This window comes from Apium graveolens, chromosome 8 (genome assembly GCF_009905375.1).
Source record: "Apium graveolens cultivar Ventura chromosome 8, ASM990537v1, whole genome shotgun sequence".
Taxonomy (NCBI): Eukaryota; Viridiplantae; Streptophyta; class Magnoliopsida; order Apiales; family Apiaceae; genus Apium; species Apium graveolens.
The window spans coordinates 128,454,822-128,480,938 of NC_133654.1; the positions used below are offsets into that span (position 1 = coordinate 128,454,822).

Here is a 26,117-nt window from a genome sequence, read left to right on the forward strand (position 1 = left end):
AACTGTCGAGGTCTAGGCACATCTCGTACAGTTCGAGTGCTCAAGGAGATGACCAAGTCTCATAGGCCTAATTTTTTGTTTTTATCTGAAACTCTGGTAGAAGGAAATAAAGTTGAAGTTTTATCGTCTAAGCTAGGTTTTAGTAATTATTTTTCAGTTAATAGACAAGGAAGGGGAGGTGGTCTAGCAGTTTTCTGGAAACATAATGTGCGTTGTTCGATTTTTGGCTCGTCTCAAAACCACATAGATGTCGTTATAAAGGAAAACAATTCTGTATCCTGGCGACTAACTTGCTTTTATGGGTTTCCTGAACGAGAGAGAAGACAAGCTTCTTGGGATTTTCTTAGATTTCTATCTACTAAATCTCAATTGCCTTGGTGTATATTTGGAGACTTTAACGATCTATTATATAGCACAGATAAAAAAGGGAGGCATCCGCATCCAAATAACTTGCTGAATGGATTTAAAAGTGCTATCGAAGATTGTTGTCTAGCTGAACTGGAGCTTAAAGGAGGTTGCTTTACTTGGGAAAAAAGTAAGGGAACGACGAACTGGGTGCGTGAAAGACTGGATAGAGCTTTTGCTAGTAGCTCGTGGTGGCAACTGTTTCCCTTATGTACTTTAACGGTTTTTCATGCAGTGTCATCAGACCATGAGCCCATTAAGTTGGAACTGTTCAACATGGATGTGTCTAAGAAACAATTCCGGTTCAAATTTGAAAATACCTGGATGAAGGAGGAGAAGTTTCATGATGATGTTGTTGAGTTCTGGCAAAGTCTCCCTGCTATTCATTTGCTGCCAAAGCTTACTGCAGTTTCAGATTACATGGACAAGTGGGGACGTAATTTCTTTCACAAGTTCAGGGAGAAAGTTATCAAGCAAAAAGAAATTATTGATCAACTCAAGGACAGAGAGGATGATGATGGAATTCAGCTTTATTTTAATGAGAAGGAGAAGCTTAGTGATTTGTTGTTGCATGAAGAACTATACTGAAAACAACGAGCCAAAACGTTTTGGTTGGAAGAGGGAGATTCTAATTCCAGATTTTTTCATGCTTCAGCCTCAAGCAGGAAAAAGATGAATCTCATTATTGGTTTAAGAGCAGAGGATGGTTCTATGATTACTGAACATGGGCAGCTTTGCAATTTGTTAGAAAGGTACTATAAAACTATTTTCTCTGATATAAATCATGCTGACAGGATGGAGTTTCCTAATTATAGTGATGAGGGGGTGATTACAAATGAGCAGAACAATATGTTGACAGCCGAGATAGAGTATGAGGAGTTCTCTGCTGCAGTTAAAAGTATGCACCCGGATAAGGCTAGTGGTCCAGACGGGTTGAACCCGGCCTTTTTTCAGCATTTCTGGAAAGTGTTAGGAAAAGAGGTGTATCAAAGCTGTAAAGTCTGGCTCCAAGAATGTATGTTTCCAGCCACTGTCAATGATACTATGTTGGTGCTAGTTCCTAAAAAAGAAAGTGTAGAAGATCCTAAGGACCTAAGACCTATATCATTGTGTAATGTGTTGTATAAAGTGGTTGCGAAAGTCTTAGCTAATAGATTGAAAAAGAGGCTGCTAATGGTAGAATTTCAGGGTGCCGAGTAAGTCATTTAGCTCCGGCTGTTTCCCATCTTCTATTTGCGGATGATAGCTTCCTCTTCTTTAAAGCAACGACAGCGGAATCATTCACAGTCAAAGCAGTGCTTTCGAAGTATGAAGACGTTTCTAGGCAAGCTGTTAATTTTCTAAAATCTGCAGTTTTTTTTAGTGCTAACGTGCGGAGGGATAAACAGGAGGAAATTAAGCAGGTGCTCGGGGTGTTTAATGAGATAGGAGATAGCAGATATCTGGGACTTCCGTCTCTTATTGGTAGATCGAAGAAAACGGTGTTCAAGTACCTTAAAGACAGAGTTTATCAGAGAATTCAGGATTGGAGTTCGAAACTTCTGTCAAGTGCAGGTAAAGCTGTTATGTTGAAAAGTGTGGCCCAGATGATCCCCTCATACGCCATGTCTTGTTTCTTGATTCCTAAGTCTCTGTGTCAGGATATGGAACAGTTGATGAATGCTTACTGGTGGAAATCGAATTCTACATCGAACAAACCCATACGTTGGTTATCTTGGGGAAGAATGAGTATGACTAAGAAGCAGGGGGGTTAGGCTTTAGAGATTTACATGGGTACAATATTTTGTTACTCGGTAAACAATGTTGGAATTTGATCACTAGACCTCATGCTCTGGTCTCGAGAGTGCTTAAAGCGAAATATTTCCTTAACTCCGGTCTTCTTGAAGCTTGTAGAAGAGGTGGGTCTAGCTATACCTGGTCTGGGATTTGGGAAGCTAAAGAGGAACTTAAGAGAGGGTTGAGGTGGGTTCTTGGGGATGGGAAGACTATTAACATTTGCTCTGATAGATGGTTAAGGAATAAGGATGAGTTTGTAGTTGATCAGCAAGATTCGAGGGTTGGAAATGATGTAAAAGTTTGTGAGTTTTTTACAGAAAATGGTAAGAGTTGGGATGAGAGAAAGGTAAGATCGTGTTTTAACCACATTGATGCGGATGCAATTTTGAGAACTCGTATTCCACAAATTAATACTGTAGACAGGGTAGCCTGGATCCATTCGAGCAATGGTCAGTATACAGTGAAAACGGGATATCATCAATGGCAAAAGAATCAAGTGGGTAATTCAGGAGTGCAACAAACGAAAGGCTGGAGTAAAATCTGGACATTAGATGTTCCTCATAATATGAAGGTATTTATGTGGCGTTTTTGTCGAAATGTTATTCCTGTTAGAAACCAACTTAGACATAGAGGGGTACCGGTGCCTATTGGGTGTGCGTTGTGTGTGGGCGATGAAGAGCATATGCTTCACCTATTTTGGGACTGTCAGTTTGCCCAAGAATGTTGGAGATTGGTGGGCCTTCGGTATGACATGAGGATGGTAGAAAATGCTTCAGAATGGGTGCTGGAGCAACTTAGTAAGGCATCTAATGAGACTTTGAGCAAGCTAACGGCAGTACTATGGGGAATATGGTATGCCAGGAACAAACGTATCTTTGAAGGCAAGATTATTTCCCCAGCTGCGACTGTAAATTGAAGTTTATCTCACGTGCTTGAATGGAGCATTGTACAGAGGAAACGACAATAGCAGGGGGTTAGTCACGGTCGTAGAGTTCAACATCAGGTTCATAGATGGGAGAAGCCCCCTACTGGAGTGTTGAAGCTGAATGTCGATGCCTCAGTTAAGGAAGGACAAAACTTCTTCTCTATAGGAATGGTTCTTAGGGATAGTCAGGGACATTTCATTGCAGGTAAGATAGGAAAGTTTGAAGGGGCTGTGCAGGTGGTCGAAGCAGAAACAACAGCCATCCTTGAAGGTTTGTTGTGGATTAAGGATTTAACAGCACGTCCAGTCATCATAGAGAGTGATTCTTTACTCTCTGTTAATGCTTTGAACAATAACATCCTGAATTGGTTTGAGGTTGGTAATATGGTAGGCCAATGTAAGGAGATTATGAGAGCTAGGAGTGGAGTCTCAATTGTTTTTGGTAGGAAGCAAGTAAACAAGGTGGCCCATGTATTGGCTAAATTGCCTTGTGATCTAAATAGCTTCGTTATTAGTTTGTCTCCTCCATCTTGTTTGTTGGAGACTATTATGTCGGATATTATGATTCAGTAATGAAATTCGGGTTTTGTTTCAAAAAAAAACATAAGAAACCATGTTTGGCATATACAAATATGGGTTAGTAATATTTTATTTAATAATTTGAAAAGTAATTTAATATATTTTAAGAAAAAACTTTATTACTAGTTAATATTAAATAAAAAAAATAAAAATAATTTTATTTAAACTAAATAATATATCATATTTAAAAAATGTGTATTGAAATTGTATTTCATTGTATCAATAAAGGCAAAATATTAAAATTAAATATACCCACATTTGGCCAAGGCATAAAATATATGATTGCAAGGTATAGCAAGCTCAAATTGCTTTTATTTATAGAAATATGTCTCTTATATTGGTACAAAAAATATGTTGCCTGTGTAAAAGGTTGTGCATTAGTGTCAAAAATCTTAGGTAATTGACCTCTATTTTATGTGATTTTTTTTTAGGTTTAGTATGTTACAGGAGATTATAGACTTGGAGCATCCCACCAAATTAGGTATAATAGTTAGCTAAAATAATATAAAATAATAATTAATTATTTTATAAAAAACAAAAATTTGTTCGGTCTCCAATGATATTATATATATATTTGTTGGCTATATATTAAAATATATATTTTATCATTTTAATTGAAGACAAGTTATTAAATATGAGTTAAAAAAAATAAGATGATGAGGTGGTGCATTATAGAGAATTAGGATATAAAGCCTAACTACGACGACACTAAAGTTACTTGGTAATTATATATTTAATTATGTTAGTCGAGCGAGATTAATTATTTGACGGTTGATATTATAAATTAAAATCTGTGAGTTATATAATGCATAATCATTAATATAATTATATTTAACGTGACAATTTAAAAATTTATTATATATCTTTTATGTAATAGTATACAGAAGAGATTATTGTGATACACAAAAATGATCCAAAAATTATTGATTTAAAATACTGATGTCATGTTTTATTTTATATTAACAATTATAATATTTAATATAAAATAAAATTTTAATTAAGTAATATTTATAAATATAAATAAAATGGTTGATTTCAAATAACTTTTTTCGCCAAGGTGTATTGTAAAAGTGTTTAGGAACTATTTGAATCATAAATTTTAACTAATGAATAAAAATGATACTTCGATAAATATGTATCATATTTATCTCTCATTTTCCGTTAACGGGGATGAAATCTCACCATACAAATCCTTTAAATTGAATATGAATTGTATTTAGGTGATTACAGTTTAAATTCAAGTACGAGCCAAGAGGTAGTAGTTTATTTTATATTTAGTTTGCTAAAATAAAAAAATAGTTGTAACTAACAAAATTAACATTTCATTGATAAAAAAGCGAGTTTAGAGTGTAACACTTAACTTTATCGAAGATAAAGAATATAATATATTTTAAATATTTTAGATCGTTCATTTTATATCAAAATTAATAAAATATTATATATTATTTTTATAGAAAAAGAGATTTCTAGCTATATATAAGAATTAATATATTATTATTTATAATTCAAATTAACTTACCCGCGCGTTTTACAAATTTTTATTTTTAAATTACTAAAAATATTAAAAATTGATTTTATTATTTTAAATAATTTGATAACAATATTAATAGTTATTTAAAAATTGTGATAATTTACATGAGTAATTAGTTAGAAGAATGCTCTTGATATACATTTAAAATTTTAATAATCATATCGTCTGTCGATATGACAGTTTTTTCTCTCTGTCAAGATTGACAGTATTTTCTATATTTTATTTCCAATCATATTTAGTAGGAAACTTTTCTACATCTCATTCTTGTTTCATACACAACCATTTCATCTTTACGAATCTCTAGTTATGGCGAGGCAGGAGAAATCGTTAGAGGAGTTATATGCGGGGCTTGTTATTGAAGAAGAGGATGAAGGGGGAATCATTGTGGCCAACAGGGAGGTAGTAAAACAGAAGCAAACATATGTTCTCATTGGTAAGTTCTTAACGGAAAAGAATATAAATTTTCCGGCTATGCAAAATATAATGGCTACGCTATTGAGACCACGAGAGGGCATGGAGGTTCATGATGTTGGAGGCATGAGATATTCGTTTGTATTTTTTCATAAAATGGATGTTCAAAAAGTTCTTGAGGGAGGGCCTTGGTCATTTGAGCAAGCCACATTGATTTTGCATCTGTTGGTAGATGGTGAGGACCCAAACATGGTTCAAATCCAATCTGTTGAAATTTGGGTTCAAGTTTACGACATTCCAAGAGGTTTCCTATTTGAAAATATATTGAGGAGTATTGGGACATCGATGGGGAAGTTTATTCGTATGGATAATAATACGCTTGATGGAGTCTGGAAGGCATTTGTACGTATTAGAGTGATGATTAATGTAGGAAAACCATTGAAAAGAAGATTAAAAATTAAGAGGGAAGGGGATAGTTGGAGCTGGATCAATTTCAAGTATGAACGACTGGGCACTTTTTATTTCGTTTGTGGTCTGCTGGGACATTCAGAAAGGGATTGTAGTATCATATATGCAAATCCGGAAAAGATGGTCGAGCGAGCATATGGGACATGGTTGCGTGCTCCACCAAAAAATGCTACAAAGATGATGACGGGTGCGAGATGGTTAAGGAATACAGGAACAGAAAGTAGTATAGGGACGAAAATGGAGACTAAAAAATCCAGTGTCAACGGTGGCTCAGGGCGGTGAACAGAGGAGAGAGAGATTCATGGAAGTGGATGGAGTGGTTAGAGAAAATTACGGAGATAGGGGCGGGATTAAAGTTAAGGAGAGAAATTTCAGGACATCACATATGTCATTGGCCAAGCGCCCCCCTGAAAGCATGTTGCAGCTACAAGATAGGGCCGAGAATTACATCAAAGTGGAGGAGAGCATGAGGAAGACAGTAGTAAGTAACGAGCCCACTGGAGGCAAGAAGCGAAAAACTGATCTGGAATATATTGCTAAGGACAAGTATCCCAGAACTGAGCAAAACCCTGATTCAATCCCAAAGAAGGGAGGACCTGGGCAAAAGTTCACTGAATACGCTAAGTTGAATGCTCCTAGAAGCCAGATCTTGATGGAAATCGAGAAAGATCAAGATATTCGTTGGCCTAAACCCTTGAAGGATGACCCGGCCAAGCTAAATAAGAGCAAATATTGTAGATTTCACAAAGATGTTTGTCATGACACCGATGAGTGTAGACAACTGAAAGATGAAATAGAATTCCTCATTCGGAAAGGAAGATTGAACAAGTACACTGGGGAAGGAAGAGATAGGAATAACAATGGGAGAAAGAAGTTTGAAGATCGTAGGAGGGACCTAGACGATCAGGGGCGGAATCCCCAGCCTAGGGGACCGGTTATAAATGCAATCTTTGGAGGACCGCAACCCCGAGGGCCTGTGATAAACACAATTTTTGAAGGACCAACTGCTGCCGGGTTATCCAGGAACTCCAGGTGAGCGTATACCAGAGAAGTTATGCATACTGTTGGGGAAACCCCGAAGAGGGCCAGGACAGGAGTAACAATGGCATTTGATGATTTTGACCTAGACGATGTGAAATTTCCTCATGACGACCCGCTGGTCATAACACCAATAATAGGGAATAGCCCAGTGAAGAGGGTCCTTGTAGATAATGGTGCTTCAATAGATATCTTGCTCCATGACACCTTTTTAAGGATGGGTTATAATGATTCCTAATTGACCCCAACCGACATGCCAATATATGGATTTGCGGGAGTAGAGTGCCCCGTGGAAGGGATAATCAAGTTGCCAACAACCATAGGTCAGGAACCAAGGCAAGCAACACAGATGTTGGACTTTGTGGTGGTGAAGGCTAGTTCAACTTACAACGCTATGATGGGAAGAACGGGGATACATGCCTTCAAGGCAGTCCTTTCTTCCTACCATTCAGTAATGAAGTTTCCCACCCGGAATGGGATTAGAGAAGAGGAGATCAAAAAATGGCTAGAAGTTGTTATGTGGCCTTACTGAGGGCAGATCTGGATATTCGAGAGAATGAGGAGAAAAGAGGGAAGCCAGCAGAAGACTTGGTTTCGGTTCCTTTAACCCCGAGCATCCTGAGAAGGTGACTTTCATTGGAGCCACAATAGAGGAGCCCCTTAGAGGGAAGTTGGTGAAATTTTTGCAAGAAAATAGTGATGTGTTTGCATGGTCAGCAACTGATATGCCATGCATAGACCCGAAATTGATTACTCACAAGCTGAATGTGGATCCGAATCGGAAGACAGTGAAGCAAAAGAAAAGAAGTTTTGCTCTAGAGAGGCAAAAAGCTATAAAATAGGAAGTAGAGAAGCTCTTAGAGGCTGGTTTCATCGAGGAGATATAATTTCCAGAATGGTTAGCAAACCCTGTGATGGTAAAAAAGGCCAATAGAAAATGGAGGATGTGTGTGGACTTCACTGACCTAAATGATGCATTCCCGAAGGGTTGTTTTCATTTCCAAGGATAGATACTTTGATAAATGCCACTATTGGACATGAGATGTTGAGCTTCATGGATGGATTCAGTGGATACAATCAAATTAAGAAGCACAAGAACGACATCCCAAAGGTATCATTCATCACTGACTTTGGTGTTTATTGTTATCTTGTTATGGCATTTGGTCTCAAGAATGCAGGAGCCACCTATCAAAGTTGGTAAATAAAATTCTTAAGGCTCTTATTGGCAAGACCATGGAAGTTTATGTTGATGACATGTTAGTCAAGAGTCTAGTAAAGACTGACCACATAAACCATTTGAGGGAAGCTTTCGAGGTCCTGAGATATCACAAAATGATGTTAAATCCTGCAGAGTGTGCTTTCGGAGTGGGATCTGGAAAGTTATTGGGATTGATGGTCTCCAAGAGAGGAATCGAGGCCAATACCGATAAAATAAAGGCAATCCTGGATATGGAGCCACCAAAGATTATCAAAGATGTTCAAAAGCTCACTGGAAAGGTTGCTGCATTGGGGCGATTCATCTCCAAGTCTGGGGACAGGTGCTTGTCGTTCTTCAAGTCCTTGAAGAAGGTTAAGGATTTTGTATGGAGTGAGGAAAGCCAGATTATATTCGAAGAATTAAAGAAATATATGGCCCATGCCCCGTTATTGGCCAATCCAGCTCTGAATGAAGTTTTATACTTGTACCTGGCCATTTCAGAAAATGCCTTGAGCGCTGTATTCGTTAAAGAGGAACTTAAAGTCCAGAAACCCGTATACTATGTTAGCAAAATTCTGCATGGAGTTGAGTTAAATTATTCAACTATTGAGAAGTTTGCTTTAGCCTTGGTAATGGCTTCAAGAAAGTTGCATCCTTACTTTCAAGATAATAAGATTGAAGTGCTAACAAATCAGCCCTTGAGAAATATTATTCATAGTCCCAAGGCTAGTGGGAGGCTGATTAAGTGGGCAATAGAGCTAGGGGAATTCGACATCAAATATAAGCCACGAACGGCAATAAAAGCCCAGGCATTGGCTGACTTCGTGGTGGAAAGTACCATACCCAACCAAGAAGTCGGGGGGCATGAAGATACTATTCCTCCAAACACGGAAGGTGATAAAGGGGACAAAGAGAAGGAAGTTAAGGAAAAGTAATATTAGGTCCTCTATTTTGATGGAGCATCAAAAATAAATTCAAGTGGAGCAGGTTTGGTTTTACAAAGCCCCGATGGGTTCTTAATTGAATATGCTATGAAGTTAGACTTTCCAACCACAAACAATGAGGCAGAATATGAAGCTCTGATAGCTGGCCTCGGCCTAACATAGACACTGAGAGTCAAGAACTTGAAGGTCTGTGGAGACTCGAAGTTGGTCATATCCCTGGTGAAGGGAGAGATTGAGGCAAAGGATGATACGATGGCTAAGTACGTCCACCTAGTAAGAGCTGTGATGACCCAATTCGATGAATGCCACGTTGAGCACATTCCAAGGGAGGAAAATGCTAAGGCATATGCATTATCAAAGTTTGCTTCATCTGAGATAGAGGAAAGTTCAGGAAGTGTATACTTCCGCGTTCTGAAAACACGGAGCATTGATGTTAAGCTTGTAGCTCCTATAGGTCTAGGGACGTCATGGATAGATCCCATTAAGGCCCATTTTCAAACCGGTTGGTTGCCAAATGATGCTACTGAAGCCCGAAGATTGGTTGTTCGAGCACTGAGATACTCCTTGATAGATGGAATTTTGTATAAAAGATCTTATGTGGTTCCTTACTTAAGATGTCTCAGGCCCGATGAGGCACGCTTGGCCCTTGAGGAAGTACATGAAGGTATCTGTGGGCAATATTTGGGGGCAGTGCACTAGCTCATAAGATACCCCGTTTAGGCTTCTATTGGCCCGAGATAATGGTCGATGCCAAAGAATATGTGAAAAAGTGTGATCGTTGTCAGAAACATGCACCTGTTGTTCGACAACCCCCCGAGATGTTGACTTCTATCGACTCTCCCATCCCCTTTGCCATGTGGGGAATGGATATACTTGGACCTTTCCCTATGGCCTCGGCATAAAGAAAGTTCCTGATTGTAGTCATTGATTATTTTACTAAGTGGATTGAAGCCAAGCCTTTGGCCAAAATCACAACTAAGCAGGTTGCACAATTCCTGTGGGAAAATATCATGTGCCGGTATGGAATTCCCCACATCCTAGTCACTGACAATGGAACACAGTTCAATAATGAGGAATTCAAAAAGTATTGTGAGGAGAATGAAATTGAATTATGATTCACCTCTGTGGCACACCCGCAAGCCAATGGGAAAGGGGAGGTGGCGAATCAAATAATCCTGGATGGACTAAAGAAAAGGATCGAGAAGTCAAGGAATAACTGGGTGGATGAAATACTCCCAATACTATGGGCCTATAGGACTACCTGTAGAGTCACGACTAGAGCAATTCCCTTCATGTTAGCATATGGAGCAGAAGCGGTTGTTCCTGTAGAGATATCACATTCCTCTCCCAGGATTCAAGCTTTCAATGCTGAGGAAAATGAGGAAGGGAAAAGGTTAACCCTGGATCTAATTGATGAAGTACGAGATGAGGCACATGCGAAGATAGTAGAATATCAGAAAAAGGCTTCGTTCTACTACAACCTAAGGGTTAAGGAAAGGTTATTCAAGCAAGGTGACTTAGTCCTGAGGAAGGTGGAAGCTTCTGGAGTTGGGCAGAAAGGGAAACTTGCCCCAAATTGGGAAGGACCATACAAGGTCAAAAGTGTTCAAGGTAGAGGAACTTACAAGCTTGAGACTATGGATGGTTTTGAAGTCCCGAGAACTTTGCATGCACAAAACCTTAAGATTTACTATGTGTAAAATGGTTGGGCACGATTCTCACTTGTCAAGATGACAAGTAGGTTAAAAAGCACCTTGAAGCTTTGTTTGCTTAGGATTTACATGTTATAATTTTATTTTGAGGTTTATTAAGACTTGTGTAAGGGATGAATCCCGACAATTTGTGAAACTTAGAAAGTTTTCGAAATATGTTTGAATCTCTGTGACATGGCAAATAAACTAAGTGCATGAGATGGAAGCATAAAGTTCGGTAAATAAAGTTGGTTCAAATAAATAATACAAAGTCTGATAAGCAAAGTCTCAAAGACAAGATAAAATAAATAAGCCACGCAGGGCTAGAAAAGCTCTAAGGAGCAGAGGTGCCCTCAGCGTCCATATCATCGTATCCACCGCTCTCGGTGGAAGTCTCAGTAGTCCCGAAGGAGGAAGAGCTATCATCTGCAGCAGGCCTAGAAGATGACTCAGGAGGAGGAAGAAGTGGGTCCTGAGGGATACGATCTGAGACAACCACTCGGGTGTGAAACCTCTGTAGTAAAGCCTCGTCGTCAGGGCAGACATAGTCCACTGGGTTAATGTCAGGGCAAGCCTCGTTCACGGTCCCGAGGGTCGTGTCTTAGCCAGTCCTAAAAAACCCAGGGAACACCGAGTTGTCCCTCACCCTCATATACTGGATGAACTCCTCTGAGTCTAAATAGTTATCGATCACCTTGTCCTTTTGGGCCCTTAGCAAAACCATCTCAGCGTTGGACTCTCCGAGCTCCTCCTCCTTGCGCTTCAACTTTCTCTCTAAAGCAGCGTACTTCTTCCGCTGCTTCCTGAAGGCATTATCAGCTTTGTCCGAAGCCTTCTTCAATGATTCAGCTTGCCTCACAGCGACTTGGAAGTAGGCGTTAGACTGAAATAAAATGATAAACAAAGATGTAAGGCGATTGAATGCTACAAAAGGAAGAGAGTAAAATTGTGATAAAGAGTCGTACCGAGGCCAAGGACTGAGCTCCCAAGAGCTTTATCCTTTCCAGGTCAGGAGTAGCCACCACATCAGTGAAGTCCTTGGGGGTTACACCGTGGTAAGACCAATCCCAGGCGTGCTTTGTGGATCCAACCACGGTATCCCCTCGGTGGAATCCCTAAAGAGGCTGGAAAGCTCCAGTAGCAGCAGAAACAGGAGCAGCAGCAGAAATAGGGGCACTATGGGCTTCACCTCCCTCAACAGAAACCTCCACCATGGCCTCCTTATGCTTCCTTAAGAAGCTAGGCTCTGTAGCCTTTCCCCGAGTATCCAGCCCCACAAGGCTAGCCTTCTTCATCCTCGCGGTCTCCTCAACAAGAGGCACATTATCCTCATTAATTTCCTTAGCAGCTGCAAAAACCAAGAGAAAAACAAAAATAAGTGGTGTCAATAATGCATGGAAGAAAATAAAAATGAGAAGGAAAGAAAAATACCTTGTTGAGAAACTGAGGAGAGCCTCACGTGGATAAGGGAAAACTCCTCTAAAAGAGTCCAGCTAATAGTAGCACCATCATCCCGAATGAGCTCATCATAAACGACAGTTTCCTCGGGGGTCAGGTGAATGGATTTGAGGCTACCATCACTAACCTTCCCGAAGGAAGATCTGAAGAAGGTGCCCCAGTCCCCATTCTCCCACCTTAACCCGACGAAACTACTCATCCAATGTTGATTGTTATCGGGAATGGAGACACTATTAAATATGTGCTTAGATTTGGGCCTTTGTTTAATGAAGACCCAACCACAAATACTCGGAGAACTGTTATAACATTGGAAAACTTCCTAAAAACAGCTACTGATAAGGGAAAACATCCCCTAAGACAACAAACCATGAAACATAAAATGTTCCTCCAGGCGTTTGGAGGAAGCTAACAGGGTTTAATTTGCAAGTCTGCTAAAAGGTGAGGAATGAAAGGATGAAAAGGATACCTAAGCCCAGCCTTAAGGGAATCTGTATAAATGAAAAGAGTATCTGGTCTTCAGTGGCAAGTGCGATCACCACCACTAGAAGGAACTAGCCTAAAGGGAGGACGAACGTTATAAAGTGCGTTCATTTTTTCAAAATCTATATTATGCCAAGTGTTGCAATAATCAAAAGAGTCAAGATATGCATTAGAGGGATACTCATCCCCTCTAGTGTTAATCATATCTAATAAAGACATGTAAGAAGAGCGGATTTCAATATCGTTACCTCGTTTCGAAGCTGAGGCAATCTTGGCCGCTCTCTCAGCACCCTTGTCTGCCATTAATGGAGGAAAAAGAAAGTCTGAAAGCTTGAAAAATGCCGGAAAATCCCTAGAGAGGGAGGAGTCTTGAAGGCTGGAGAGAGGAGGAAAGTTTTGGAGAGTGGAAGTGAGAAATGAGAAAGTGAAGTATGAGACTTTGATGTGGATCGCTCCACAGAGAAAGAAAAGAAAAAGAAGAAAAGGGATAAGAGAAGAAGAGGATATTTCAAAAGAACGCGATCAATCCAGAAACGTGAACTTTGAATCTCAAATTGCTTAGATCAATCCAGAAACTAAGTAATTCGAATCTAATCTTCAAAACAATCCAGTAATTGATGTTTAGAGAAAAGAAAAACTACTCATAGTTTATCTCAAAACACAAGTTTTATATCATCCATTGTCTCCCTTAAAAGATTACATGAGAGGGGTGCTTATAGGCTTAGATAATAACCCAAAGCGAAAAGGATTCCAAGAGAAATTCAACATCAGCTTGAATAAGCCAATATCTGAATCCTTCCATGAAACAAATTTAAAAACCAAACCCGAATAGAAAAAAGATAAAAACCAAATACAAATAGGAAAATAAAATCCTAAGTGCTTAAAACAAGAAAAACCCTTTCAAGTGAAAGGTAAAAACTTGTAAGCAAAATTCTAATTAATAATTATATAATAATTAGCTACTTGTCCAACTTCATGCTCGCTCCTTTATTCCTTGTTGTCCAAGTAAGCTGCATAACCCATGTTTGCATCCTCTCCAATTGAACATCACCACGAGAACACATAACCAAATCCAAATTAACATATTCATTCTTTGATCCTCATCATTCTCCTCTCCTTTGAAGAAAACTCGTCCTCGAGTTCGAAAATATTTAAGAATAAGCACACAATGAGATGATTTCTCGTAGAACTTGAAAGCCTTAAATTCCAATTCCATCAGCAATATCTTTGGAAATTAACTCGAAAGAATAAGATAGTTTGATGATATAGGTGCATTCAACAAGTTCTCTACCCCCAGAAAATCATTGTGTTCAACTAGGATAATGTTGTTTTCCTCGTACACAACCTCTTTAGTTTTGAACTTCTCATTTATTATCTCTTGTCCTTCACGCACAGATTTAGGAGATGCATCTATCTGATTTATTTCAACAACCAAAACTTTCTCAACAATTGACTTTCTTTTTTCATGCTTCTCTATCATAGCTTCTTTTGTAATTGGTTCATTCTTTTTATCAAAACTTGATGTAGTCGCTACACGTAACACCTGGTAATCAACAACAAGATCCGCAACATTCTCCAGACTGACAAAGTCTTCTTCTTTAGTTTCTTCTGAAAGAGTAAACTCGTGAAAGGAAGACTTCAATTTCTCATCTTGTTGAAAAGATTCAAATTCCAAAGCAAGATTGCATACATCATTAAACGAGATATATGGACTTGATTTAACCTTTCGATAAATAGGCAAGTTCGGTCCACGAATAAATCTTCCAATTTTCATTATTTCTGTCTCCTCCAAGTCACAAATAAGGCACAATTATTTATGGAATAAGTCACAAATGAGAGCATTTTGTGAGGAAAATGGGATTTTGCATGAGTTTTCAGCAGCAAGAACTCCACAATAGAATGGAGTAGTGGAAAGGAAGAACATATCACTTATTGAAGCTGCAAGGACAATGCATGAAGAATCTAAACTGCCAACATATTTCTGGGCTGAAGCTGTAAATACTGCATGCTACACTCAGAATATTTCTCTGGTTAATCAAGCAAGATGCATGACTCCCTATCAATTGTTGAAGAACAAGAAACCAACTCTAAATTTTCTTCATATCTTTGGCTGCAAATGCTATATTCTGAGAAATCAAACTGATCAAAATGGGAAGTTTGATGCTAAAGCAGATGAAGGAATTTTTGTTGGATATGCTGTTGGTAAAGCATATAGAGTCTACAATCTAAAAACCAACATTGTTGTGGAATCAGTACATGTTGTGTTTGATGATAAAAAGATTGAAGGACTGCAAGATGGAGATTACCATGAGAGCCTCAAATTCGACAATATGGAGATGGTTAGTGATGACAGTGATGATGAAAGTGATCAAGAAACAGTATCAAAGGATAATGCAGAAAAATCTACTACCAATGAAGCACAAAACTCAACATCTGTCGAGTTGCATAATGCTTCATCCGTCGGGAGGCAATCTGCGTTATCCGTCGGTAGACAACCAGCTTCATCCGTCGGTACTCAAAATTCACCATCTGTCGGGTTATCAAATGGAGTAGGAAGTCAAGATAGATTACCTACAGAAAGTTCCCCTTTCTCAAATTAAAGATCCATAAACTCGGGGGGAGTTTCTAACAATTAAAACTCAATCACACATCAAGACAACAATGAGGCCTCTTCATCTAGAGCTAATCTACCTCAACAAAGAAAATGGACAAGAGATCACCCCTTTGAGCTAATAATTGGTGATGTTTCCTCTAGAGTTCAAACAAGGAGAGCAACTCCAGAAGAATGTCTATATAGCAGCTTTCTTTCCAAGGAAGAACTAAAGAAGGTAGAAGAAGCTTTGTTGGATCCTGATTGGATTTTAGCTATGCAGGAGGAGCTAAACCAATTTGAAAGGAATAATGTATGGAAGCTGGTGCCCAAGCCTAAAGGAAAGAATCCAATAGACACTAAATGGGTATTCAGAAACAAGATGGATGAAAATGGCATAGTAGTCAGGAACAAAGCTAGATTGGTTGCTAAGGGCTATTGTCAACTAGAAGGAATAGATTTTGATGAAACATTTTCTCATGTTGCAAGACTTGAAGCCATCGGAATCTTCTTAGCCTATGCAGCTCATGCCAATTTCAAGGTTTATCAAATGGATGTCAAACGTGCCTTTCTGAATGGAGATTTGGAGGAGGAAGTCTATGTCAGTCAACCTCCTGGTTTTGAAGATCCAAATTTTCCATAACATGTCTATTATCTTTTGAAAGCACTTTATGGACTGAAGCAAGCACCTAGAGCCTGGTATGACACTTTATCAAAGTTCCTTTTGGAAAATCACTTCATAAGAGGTACTGTAGATAAAACTTTATTTTACAGAAATGTTAATGGCTCTAGTATACTTGTTCAAATTTATGTAGATGATATTATTTTTGGCTCTACAGATGAGGAAGTTTGTAAAAAGTTTGCCAAATTGATGCAAAGTAAGTATGAAATGAGTATGATGGGAGAACTAACTTATTTTCTTCATTTGCAAGTTAAGCAAGTTAGTGATGGAATATTCATTAGTCAAACTAAATATATTTTTGATCTGTTAAAGAAGTTTGATCTAGTGGAATGCACATCTACAAAAACTCCCATGGCTACTGCAACTAAGCTTGAATTAAACACTATTGAAAAGTCTGTGGATATTTCAAGTTATAGGGGCATGGTTGGCTTAATTCTGTACTTAACAGCTAGTAGGCCAGATATAATGTTTGCTACATATTTATGTGCTAGATTTTAGGCTGATCCTAGAGAATCTCACTTAATAGATACTAAGAGAATTTTCAGATATCTCAAGGGAACACCAAAACTTGGCATTTGGTACCCTAGAGATTCTGGCTTTGATCTAACTGGTTATTCAGATGCAGATTATGCAGGTTGTACAATTGATAGAAAAAGTACAAAAGGAACCTGTCAATTTTTAGGAAACAAGCTTGTGTCCTGGTTCAGTAAAAAGCAAAATTCAGTTTCTACTTCTACAGCTGAAGCTGAATATATTGCTGCTGGCAGTTGCTGTGTACAGATTTTATGGATGAAAAATCAATTTCTAGACTATGGTTTGCAAGTTGAAAGGATTCCTATTTTCTGTGATAACACAAGTGCAATTGCCATCACTGAAAATCTAGTACAACATTCAAGGACAAAGCACATAGATATCAAGTACAACTTTATAAGGGAACATGTAATGAATGGTACTGTAGAACTACATTTTGTTCCAAGTGAGAAGCAGCTTGCAGATATCTTTACCAAGCCACTGGATGAATCCACCTTTTCAAGGTTGGTAAGTGAGTTAGGTATGCTTAATTATTCTTAAATATATATGAGTTAATTTTCAAGTTGAAATGCATCCAGAAATTTAATTGATTTTTCAGTCTAGGATGAAATTTTGGCTAAGTCAAAATTTACATATCAACGGATGATCTTAATCCATCGAGTTTGATCATCCGTCGGAATACTATTTTATAATAAAAATCAATTATTTTTCTAGAATATTTTATGTCTCGACGAATAACAGTTTATCCTCATCCGTCGAATTATCTTAATCTTAGCCGTTAATTTCCTGAACATCATCCATCGAGTATACTTACAGTTTGTAAGCATAACACGACGGATAATGGGTGGAATTTTTACAGTTTATTTTTAAACGGCTATTTTAGGCAATTTCTATTGGTTACTTTATTTTACTTTATTATTTTTTAACAGTTATTTTTGAGATAGTATAAAAGCTCATTTCATTTCAATTGCTTTTCTTTTATCATTCTCAAATCAACTGCTCAAATTTCATTCTCTTTCAAAACACTTACTCTCTTTCTCTTCAAGCTCTTATTCTCTAACAATGACACCTGTTGTAAAGATTATGTCTCAAACTGGGTTCATTTATGAGAATAACAATTTCACTGCATTAGTAAACAAGGGTATTCAACAATCTGGTGATTATCACAAGATGATGGACTTTGTGAAGAATTGCAAGCTTAGCTATGCCATGCTGGAATCACCCATAATCTTTTTTGAAGTTGTTGAAGAGATGTAGACCACTGCTACATACAACCCAACAAATAAGACAATCACACTCACCATTAAAGGTAAAGAATTTTGTATTAATAGTGATGTTATAAAAGCATGTTTCAAGATTCCTGATAACACTATGACCTCTACCCACACTGACACTGATATAATCAATATGCTTAATTCCATGAACTATGCTCTTTCTACTTCTAAGTTAAGTAACATTAGGAGAATGGGTCTTAGAAAAGAATGGAGTTTTATGTGTGATGTTGTGACAAGGGTCTTTTCAGGAAAAATCGGTAATTTTGATTCAGTCAATATATCCATGCTTAACATGCTCTACATGCTAGTTACAGATAAATTCTATGATTTCAGTGACCTTGTTTTGTTTGAGTTGGGCTATAAATTAGGAGATTTAAATAAAAGAGGTAAGAATGTGTACTATGCTAGATTCTTTATGATGTTAGCTAACCACCTCTGTGAAGAGATTGTGCTTGAGAACCCAAACAACAAATTAGATTGTTGGGTTCAAGACAGAAGGCTCATTGCAGATTTGAACAGGGCCAATCATCACAAGGATGTGCCATTGTTCTATTTTCCTGTAATGGAAGCACCTCAGGTAAGTGAGGTAAGTTCATCTATTCCTACCACTATTCCAACCTCACTAATTTCTTTGAGTTCTAGTGTGGCTATGGCAACTGTGTCAATGACCCAACAGTTGCCTACCCAAGCCACCAAACCTGCAAATATTTCAAAATCCAAATCAAAGAAAGCCCCATCTGGTATCTCTCAAAAGATGTCAGTTGCAAAATCCACCAAAACCAAATAGGGGAGTGTGCAGGTGGGTAAGACAGGTGAGGAAAGGGGTGAACATAAAAGAAATCCTAAGGATAAGGATGGAGAGTTGAGTGGATCCCATCCTAGCCACACTGCAGTTTCCCAACAAACTGCAGTGCTTAAAAAGGATAAAAGCTCATTTCTAATTGCATCCTCCCAAAAGGATATAGTTATTGAACAAAGCTCTCAACCAAAAGCACAGGCCAAGAGGGTTAAGGATACAAACTCACCCCAAACTTATGCCATAAATAAGAAGTCTAAAACCCTTGGGGATACACATGATACACATACTGTGCAAACTGGTGCAAAAGACACAGTCACTGCACCTTCACAAATTCAGTTTGATGTGGCTCCAATAAATATGGAGTCACAACCAAAATCTCTAGTCATAGAAGCACCTCAAACACCAAACTCACCAACAAATTCTTTGGATGTGGATATGATAAACATATCAATTCCTGATTCCCCTTCTTTAACTCTGTTGGGGAAGCCAAAATTTAGTGTAAGTGAGCATCATCTTTTAGATGATTTGTTGGCTCACTTGCCAATTCTTTCAGGAACTGTTGAATCATCTGTGCCCAAAATATCATCAATCAACATAGAGTCCATAATAGTTTCTTTTCCAAGTTCATTCATTTCTACTCTCTCGATGGATATTGCTCATCCGTCGAGTAGTGATTGTATCCCGACGGATAAGTTTAACAGCAGTCATCTATCGGATAGCAAAACCACTCACCTGATGGATATCACTCATCCGTCGATTATCTCTGCACAGCTTCAAACTTCATTTATTTCAAGTGCAGAAGATTTAGTGGCTATACAGTCACTATTAGGATTGAGAGAGAATAGTATTTTGAGTGAGAGTCTGGGTTGCTCCCAGGAAAAAGGAGAGGAAATGAGTGAAACTATGCAATCCATTTCTTCAGGATTGGCAAAAGAAAGTGAGAGGAGTCCCACCTTAGTAGGTGAAGGTGAGGGTGTGAGGGTGGGGAGCCAGGGTGAGACCCTGATGCAACAAAAGAGAGAAAACGAGAGAAATGCAGGTACTGGAGCTATAAGGATGAATGTCATTACTAGTGCGTTAATGAATGTCCAGGATGCAGACAGGGATGGATTATCTCAGCAACCTAAAGATGTTATAGATTCCACCTCCCTTGATGCTGAGGCATTTACTCACCCTGTTCCAGCTTATCAACTTCTAGCTGAATAGGGCAATGACAATGCAGAAAGGATGCTCAATCTAGTGCATACCACTCAGTCAATGCTAAGATCCAAGGATGCCATCACAACTTTGCCTTCTACAACTGGTGATGTGGACTATGAAACTGGTGGTTTAGCTGATTTCTTTGGTGATGGGAGTGGGGATAGTGAAGATGAGGCAATGGACATAGGGGGAGAAGTAGGTTCAAGTTCAAGATCAGGTATGCCATCATGGGCAATTTCAAAGCACTGTGATGAGCACTACTTCAAGACAACCCTGATCCAACTAATCAATCAGACAAATACTGCTCTTCAAACCACTACTAATGCCAGCACCAAGAAGCTCCTTCAGGAACATCTAGCCTCCCTGCAACTTCAACAAATCCAGGGCTTCCAACATGCTAGGGATGTAAACACCATCAAGGGTGATATTGAGGAGATGAAGAAGGCCATTTCAGACAAGATGGATTCAAAACTTCCAGAAGCTACAATGCTTGACATCAAGAGACAATTAAGGAAAAATTCTGATCTTGCAACCAAGATAGATGCCTTGGACACAAGAATGTCAGCCATGGAAGCATCTTTAACAGCCATTCATCTTCATCAAGCCCAACAGACATATTTACTTCAAAAATTGGTGGTTGCTCAAACCTCCTCATCTACTCAACTTGATGATAACAAAAAGGGGGAGAAAGGACCAAGTGAGGGGGAGAGGCTTCATATTCAAATCTGTAAAGTAATTGTGCCTTCAATTACTATCTCAAAGCCACCAGTTACAAACAGTATTGATCTGATCAATGCAGCAGCAGCCAACATAAGATCAGTTGATAAGGAGAAGTTGAGTTTAGTCAACTGGGAGAAGATTGATGAGGAAATTCAAAAGAAGTTTGAACTAGTCAAGGTGCCAGACAAGTCAGCCATCCATCACTCTCAAGTCAAGCCAAATAGTGTGAATGAGATGAGCATGAACTATCTGGAAAGGGGACGGTCATCCTGCATCAAATCTCCAAAGGCTGAAATAATTCTGAAACTAAGGGTGAACTACTCAAAATCATCATTGAAGAACCCTTTGGATACTGTGTATGAGACACCTAAGCCTGATGAAAAGAAGCTTCTGTCAAGGTCAATTACTTTCTATAAAGATCCAGCTGATTCAACCTCTAAAAAGAGAATTGCTAAAATTTTCAGGAATGGGAAAGAAATCTGTGTGGTGTCTGGACATCCTCAATTTGCTCAAGCAAAGAGAGAAGAAAAGGCTAGATTGAAGCAGGAAAAGAAGCAAGCTGCTCTGGATGCTTGTTAGGTCACACACACTGTAGAAGGGGGTTGAATACAGTATTTATCACAATCAAATCGAATTAAAGAACACAAGTAACAGAAAACAAGCTTTATTAAACTCTGTTACAATATGGAACTGTCCTCTCTCAGTGATGAACAAATTATCACGAGAGTTGCTAGGGTTTCAATAAATAATAACTTCGATTATGATAACACATATAGTGTAAATCCTATGTATGTGTTTATATACTACACAGTTATAAGATAATCTTTAATTGATATGGAATATAATTCTGCTTCCTAAAATATATCAACTAGGTATCTTTTCTTCCAAGTATTCTATTCTTCATAGAATTCCTTCTTCATGCATATCTCTTCTTGCGTTTATCTTGATCTTCTTTCCTTTCAATCAGCCGCCTTCCTTATCTGAAAGTCTCCTTAAGTCCTGATATTATCTCTTGATAAATATCTCCTGATAACTTAAGTTCTGACAACTTAAGTTCTGACTTCATTATAAATGCTGATTTCCAGTTATGTACTGATTTGTCCTTTTAAGTAAGATCTGAAAACTAAACACAAATCATATTAGTCATAACATTATCAAATATATCTAACAATCTCCCCCAACTTGTAAATTAGCATAATATACAAGTTTAACAGATATTTGATGATGTCAAAAACATTAAGTACAAATGCATGAGAATTTGAATAGATAACTACAACTTACAGTCCTTGTAGCTTTACCATCTTTAACTTCTGATAATAGCTTCCGTCTGTATACACATCAGAATTTAATCAATTGTAGATCTCTTACTTGGCTTCAATTACTGATCTCTTTGATGTCAGGAGTTGTTCTGAGATAGTTCTTTAACAAACATCTCTCAGCATATTCAAGTTCATTAACCATCCTCCTTTTAGCATTCTTCAATTTAACTGTATCTTCACCAATTTAAAAGATAGCAGCCCTGAGATCATTTATTCTAGCTTTCCTTATGTCCTGATCTAGTCTGATCAAATATGCCTTGTCAGACTCAAGATTGAATTCCACAGCCTTATAACCCAGAAAGGTAGTTATAATCTTAGTAGAGTTAGGCTTCATCTCGACAATATCACCCTTGTGATCTCTGTACTTGGGACAGTATGTGCTGTCAGACTTTACAGAATAAAGCTTCTTATGTCTCTGAATTTGAGTCTTCAAATAATTTGCAGCACTATATGTTAATCTGTTCTTCACTTGAAGTAATAATAGAACATGTTCTAGTTCCTCATAATACTTTAGTGGTATAGCATTCTGCCTAATATGGTATACCCTTCCATCAGTCATAAAATATAATAAGATGTGTTCTTTCAAGAAGGTATGGTAAACCATCTGTACAGATTCAAGCTGATTCAATCTTTCAGGAGTTGCTCCAACACCTGGTTCACTTAAAGAAGTTGGATCATTGGTTGTGTTCTGTATTCTTCTTTCATCAGCACTACCCAATTCAGATTTATCTCTTGCTTCTTTTCCTGTAACCACTCTTGCTTTAAAACCACTTGTTGCAGTCTTCAAAGGTTGAGTTTGTTTAGCTTTGGTGAATCCTGGTAGGAGTAACTTTGAAGGTTTAACATGAGCAATGTCAAAGGTTTCTTTTTCCTTATCTTCTGATATCAAGCCAACTTGAGCTATGTCAGAGGTTGCTTGCTTCATTGTCATATCAGAACTTACTATATCTTGACTCTGAACAACTTGAGTCATGTCAGAGGTTGTTTGAGAAATCTTCCTTTGTATCAGAGTAAGACTAACATCTTCATCAGATATTTCTTCATCCATAAATGGTACATAAACCTTTACAGGTTCATCAACTTTTTCCTTGCCCTTGGACCTTGGATCTATCTCCAGTTGTGATTTGGCCTTGGTTGCCTCAGGATTTGTCCTTTCTTTTATCACAATGCCTTTAACCTTAGGAAGTTTATTTTCACCAACAGAAGCTTTAGATTTGGAGTTGACTTTTTCTAACTTAAGTCTAGCTTCTTCTTCGTTTAGACTCACAAAGTCCATTCCTGGATTTTCTTTCAGAAATAACTGTCTTGAAATTTCCTCATCAAGTTCCAGATGTTCATCAGAACTTATCCTTTTACCAGTATCAGAACTTATTCTTCTCCCAGTATCAGAACTTGTTCTTTGACTTGTAGTTCCAGCTTTGCTTGATGAAAAACCTTTACTTTGACCATGACCTCCACCCATTCCAGAGTTTCCCTGGTCATCTTTTTCATCATCCTTTCCCTTCAGTGACTTAACAGTTTTGCATTTGGACTTAATTACTTTCTCCCCCTTTTTGGCATCAGCAGGTAAAAGAAGAGAGAGAAGCAATTCCACTGAGGATTGGATCTCATTGAGTTGATTTTGATGAGAAGCTTGATTCTTCAAAATGTCATCAATCTGAGCCTGTTGCTTCTCCTGAGTTTTCTCAATGTACTCAATTATGTCAAAGGTAGGTTTGAAAAACCTTTTCTTGTCCAACTTGGCAACCATATCTTGCTGATTTAAGGATTCTTGAATCTTATCTACCTTGGCCTGAGTTACAGATTGTTGACTGTGAAAGTGTCTTGTACAGAGTGCAGTAACCCTGAGCTGTGTCTTGAAATCATCATTGACTAGCATTTCATCAGCCTTTGACAAGTGCTCAGCAAGTATGTTTGAAGTAGGAACAAAATCAACTTTCTTCCATTCCTTGGTCCACTCCCTTCCTCTAGGAGTTTCACTCCAAGGTACTGGTGCATCTCCTCTAATAAACTTTTTAACAAGATCAGCTTTTGAAGGAGCTTGTGGAGGTGCATCTCCTGATGGACCAGCTGCATCAGCATCTACATGGACAACAGCTTCACCAGTAAGTTCAATATTAGCAGCATCAGAACTTATAGAATCAGCATCATCACCATCCTCTGATAAAAGAATAGTATGAGAGGCTATTGAGACTTCAACATCATCCTCTAAGTGCTGATCTCTAACTAAGTTCTGATCAACAGCCATATTCTGACGCTCACCTAAAATCTGATTTTCATCATCCAGATTCAGAATAGGTGTAGTAGAAATATCTTCATTAAGATCAGCATCCAGAATTGGGGTTGTTGGTGGAGTGATTTGAGCTGGTGGAGCTTCCAAGTATAGAACCTCGGGCACAATCAGGTTGTGAATATCAATCTCAGCACTTTTGCCTGGGTCTTCAGTATATACTGCTTCATTTACAGGAGACATAGGAGGAGTAGGCAGTCTGTCTTGAGAAGTTTCTGGTTGTGCTGAAGGAAGTAGTTCAACAATAATTGGTTCTGTTGGGATCAGAGATTCCTGACCCCCTTTCTTAGCTGCTTCTTTCAGAGTTTCTTCAGAATGTGATGATACACTGACAGCCCTCCTGGCTCTTTGCTTTTTATGTCTCTTTGCAGAACTAGAGACTTTGGGAGCTTCATCATCAGAATTTAGCTTTCTAAGCCTTTTTAGGGGCCTAGAACTCCCAATTTCAACATCCTTCTGAGAAGAGATCTTCTCAGCTTCTATAACAACAGGTTCTGATACTGGAACCTGTTCCTCACTGTCTGACTCATCCCTCAGAATAATCCTCCTTCTCTTCTGTTGTGTCTGAGGTACAGTTTTTATCCTCTTAGGTTTGGAAGATGAAGGCCTCACGGGATGTGCTGATGGTGAAGATTGAGATGTCTGTGATGGTTTAAAATATGTCCTGATGGAGGGTTGAGGAGGTTGAGTTTGAGAATTTTGAGGTGTAGTTGTGTTATGTTCTGATGGTTGTTGTGGTGGTTGGGATGTGCTGGTGGGTTGAACATCAGGGTAAACAGATGTGTAGGTTTGAGGATCAGCATTTATAAGAATCTTTTTTACAGACTGAGGTATCTGTAAGGGTCTAACCACTGTTTTCTTAATGTCAGCATTTAACAAATCATTAAAAGCCCTTTTTGCAAGCTTAAAGGGTGGAATTAAATCAGTGGTAGGTTGGGGTTCATCAGCACAATAAAAAGAATATATAAGCTGACAGAATCTAGCAAAGTATACTACATTATTATCCTCTGTCATCCTATCCCCTATGAAACCTAACACAGCACTTGCAAAATCAAAGTGAGTTTGATGAATATTTGTTAACTCATGATTGGAATGGCATCAAAGTTGGAGCACTTATTGGCGAATGCCTTAGTGATACAATCGAAGAAAAAGCTCCATTCATTCCTGATATTTGCCCTTTTCAACTGTCCAAGCTTGCCCAAACTTTTCTCATAGCCCAAACTGGCCATGAGCTGCTGTAGAACAGGGTCCTCCACTGTTGAAAAAGTATAGCCTTCTGGTAAGTGGAGAGCTTTACGAACTGCTCCAAGAGTAACCACATGCTCAACATCATTGACTTCAAATACGATGCTTGGAGTACCAGTAGCACCACCATCATCAAAATGCCCAGTCCGCCAGAATGTCAGAACTTGTTGGCTTGAAATAGTTTGAGGTTGGGTCAAAGCATACCCAATCTCACTATTTGCTAAAAAATTTTGCACAAAGTACAAATCTGATGGAGCTTCAGCCTTGTTCAAGATTGCAGCATAGTTGTTTGGTACAAACTTGGCTCCATCAATAATTAAATCCTTGGGTGCCATGAGAGATAAGTGAGAAATAAAATTGCCTGTAAGATGTTTGATAAAATGTATGTAAAGAAACCGTCAGAACAAGTGAGAGAGAATAAGAAAAGAGAGAGAGAGAGTATAATAAAACTGAAAATAAAAGATTTAAAAGTCTTTTATCTCTTTTACTTAGACACCCCACGTGACAGCAGTTAAAAAGTAGTGGAACAGACCTCTACACCTGCCAAACATGCAGCCGTTAAG

The 26,117-nt window shown here is 38.4% G+C and overlaps 2 protein-coding genes across 2 annotated transcripts; both read left to right on the forward strand.

Annotated features, from left to right (window-relative positions):
- The first annotated feature begins 1,077 nt into the window (after positions 1–1,077).
- Positions 1,078–3,097, forward strand: LOC141679984 (uncharacterized). The gene is made up of 4 exons (XM_074486331.1): positions 1,078–1,601; positions 1,652–1,959; positions 2,046–2,133; positions 2,227–3,097. Exons 1-4 carry the CDS (start codon positions 1,078–1,080, stop codon positions 3,095–3,097), a joined length of 1,791 nt encoding a protein of 596 aa, XP_074342432.1.
- A 177-nt stretch (positions 3,098–3,274) lies between these two features.
- On the forward strand, positions 3,275–3,679 carry LOC141679985 (uncharacterized). Its single transcript, XM_074486332.1, has one exon. The coding sequence runs from the start codon at positions 3,275–3,277 to the stop codon at positions 3,677–3,679; it is 405 nt and encodes a 134-aa protein (XP_074342433.1).
- The last annotated feature ends 22,438 nt before the right edge of the window (positions 3,680–26,117 follow it).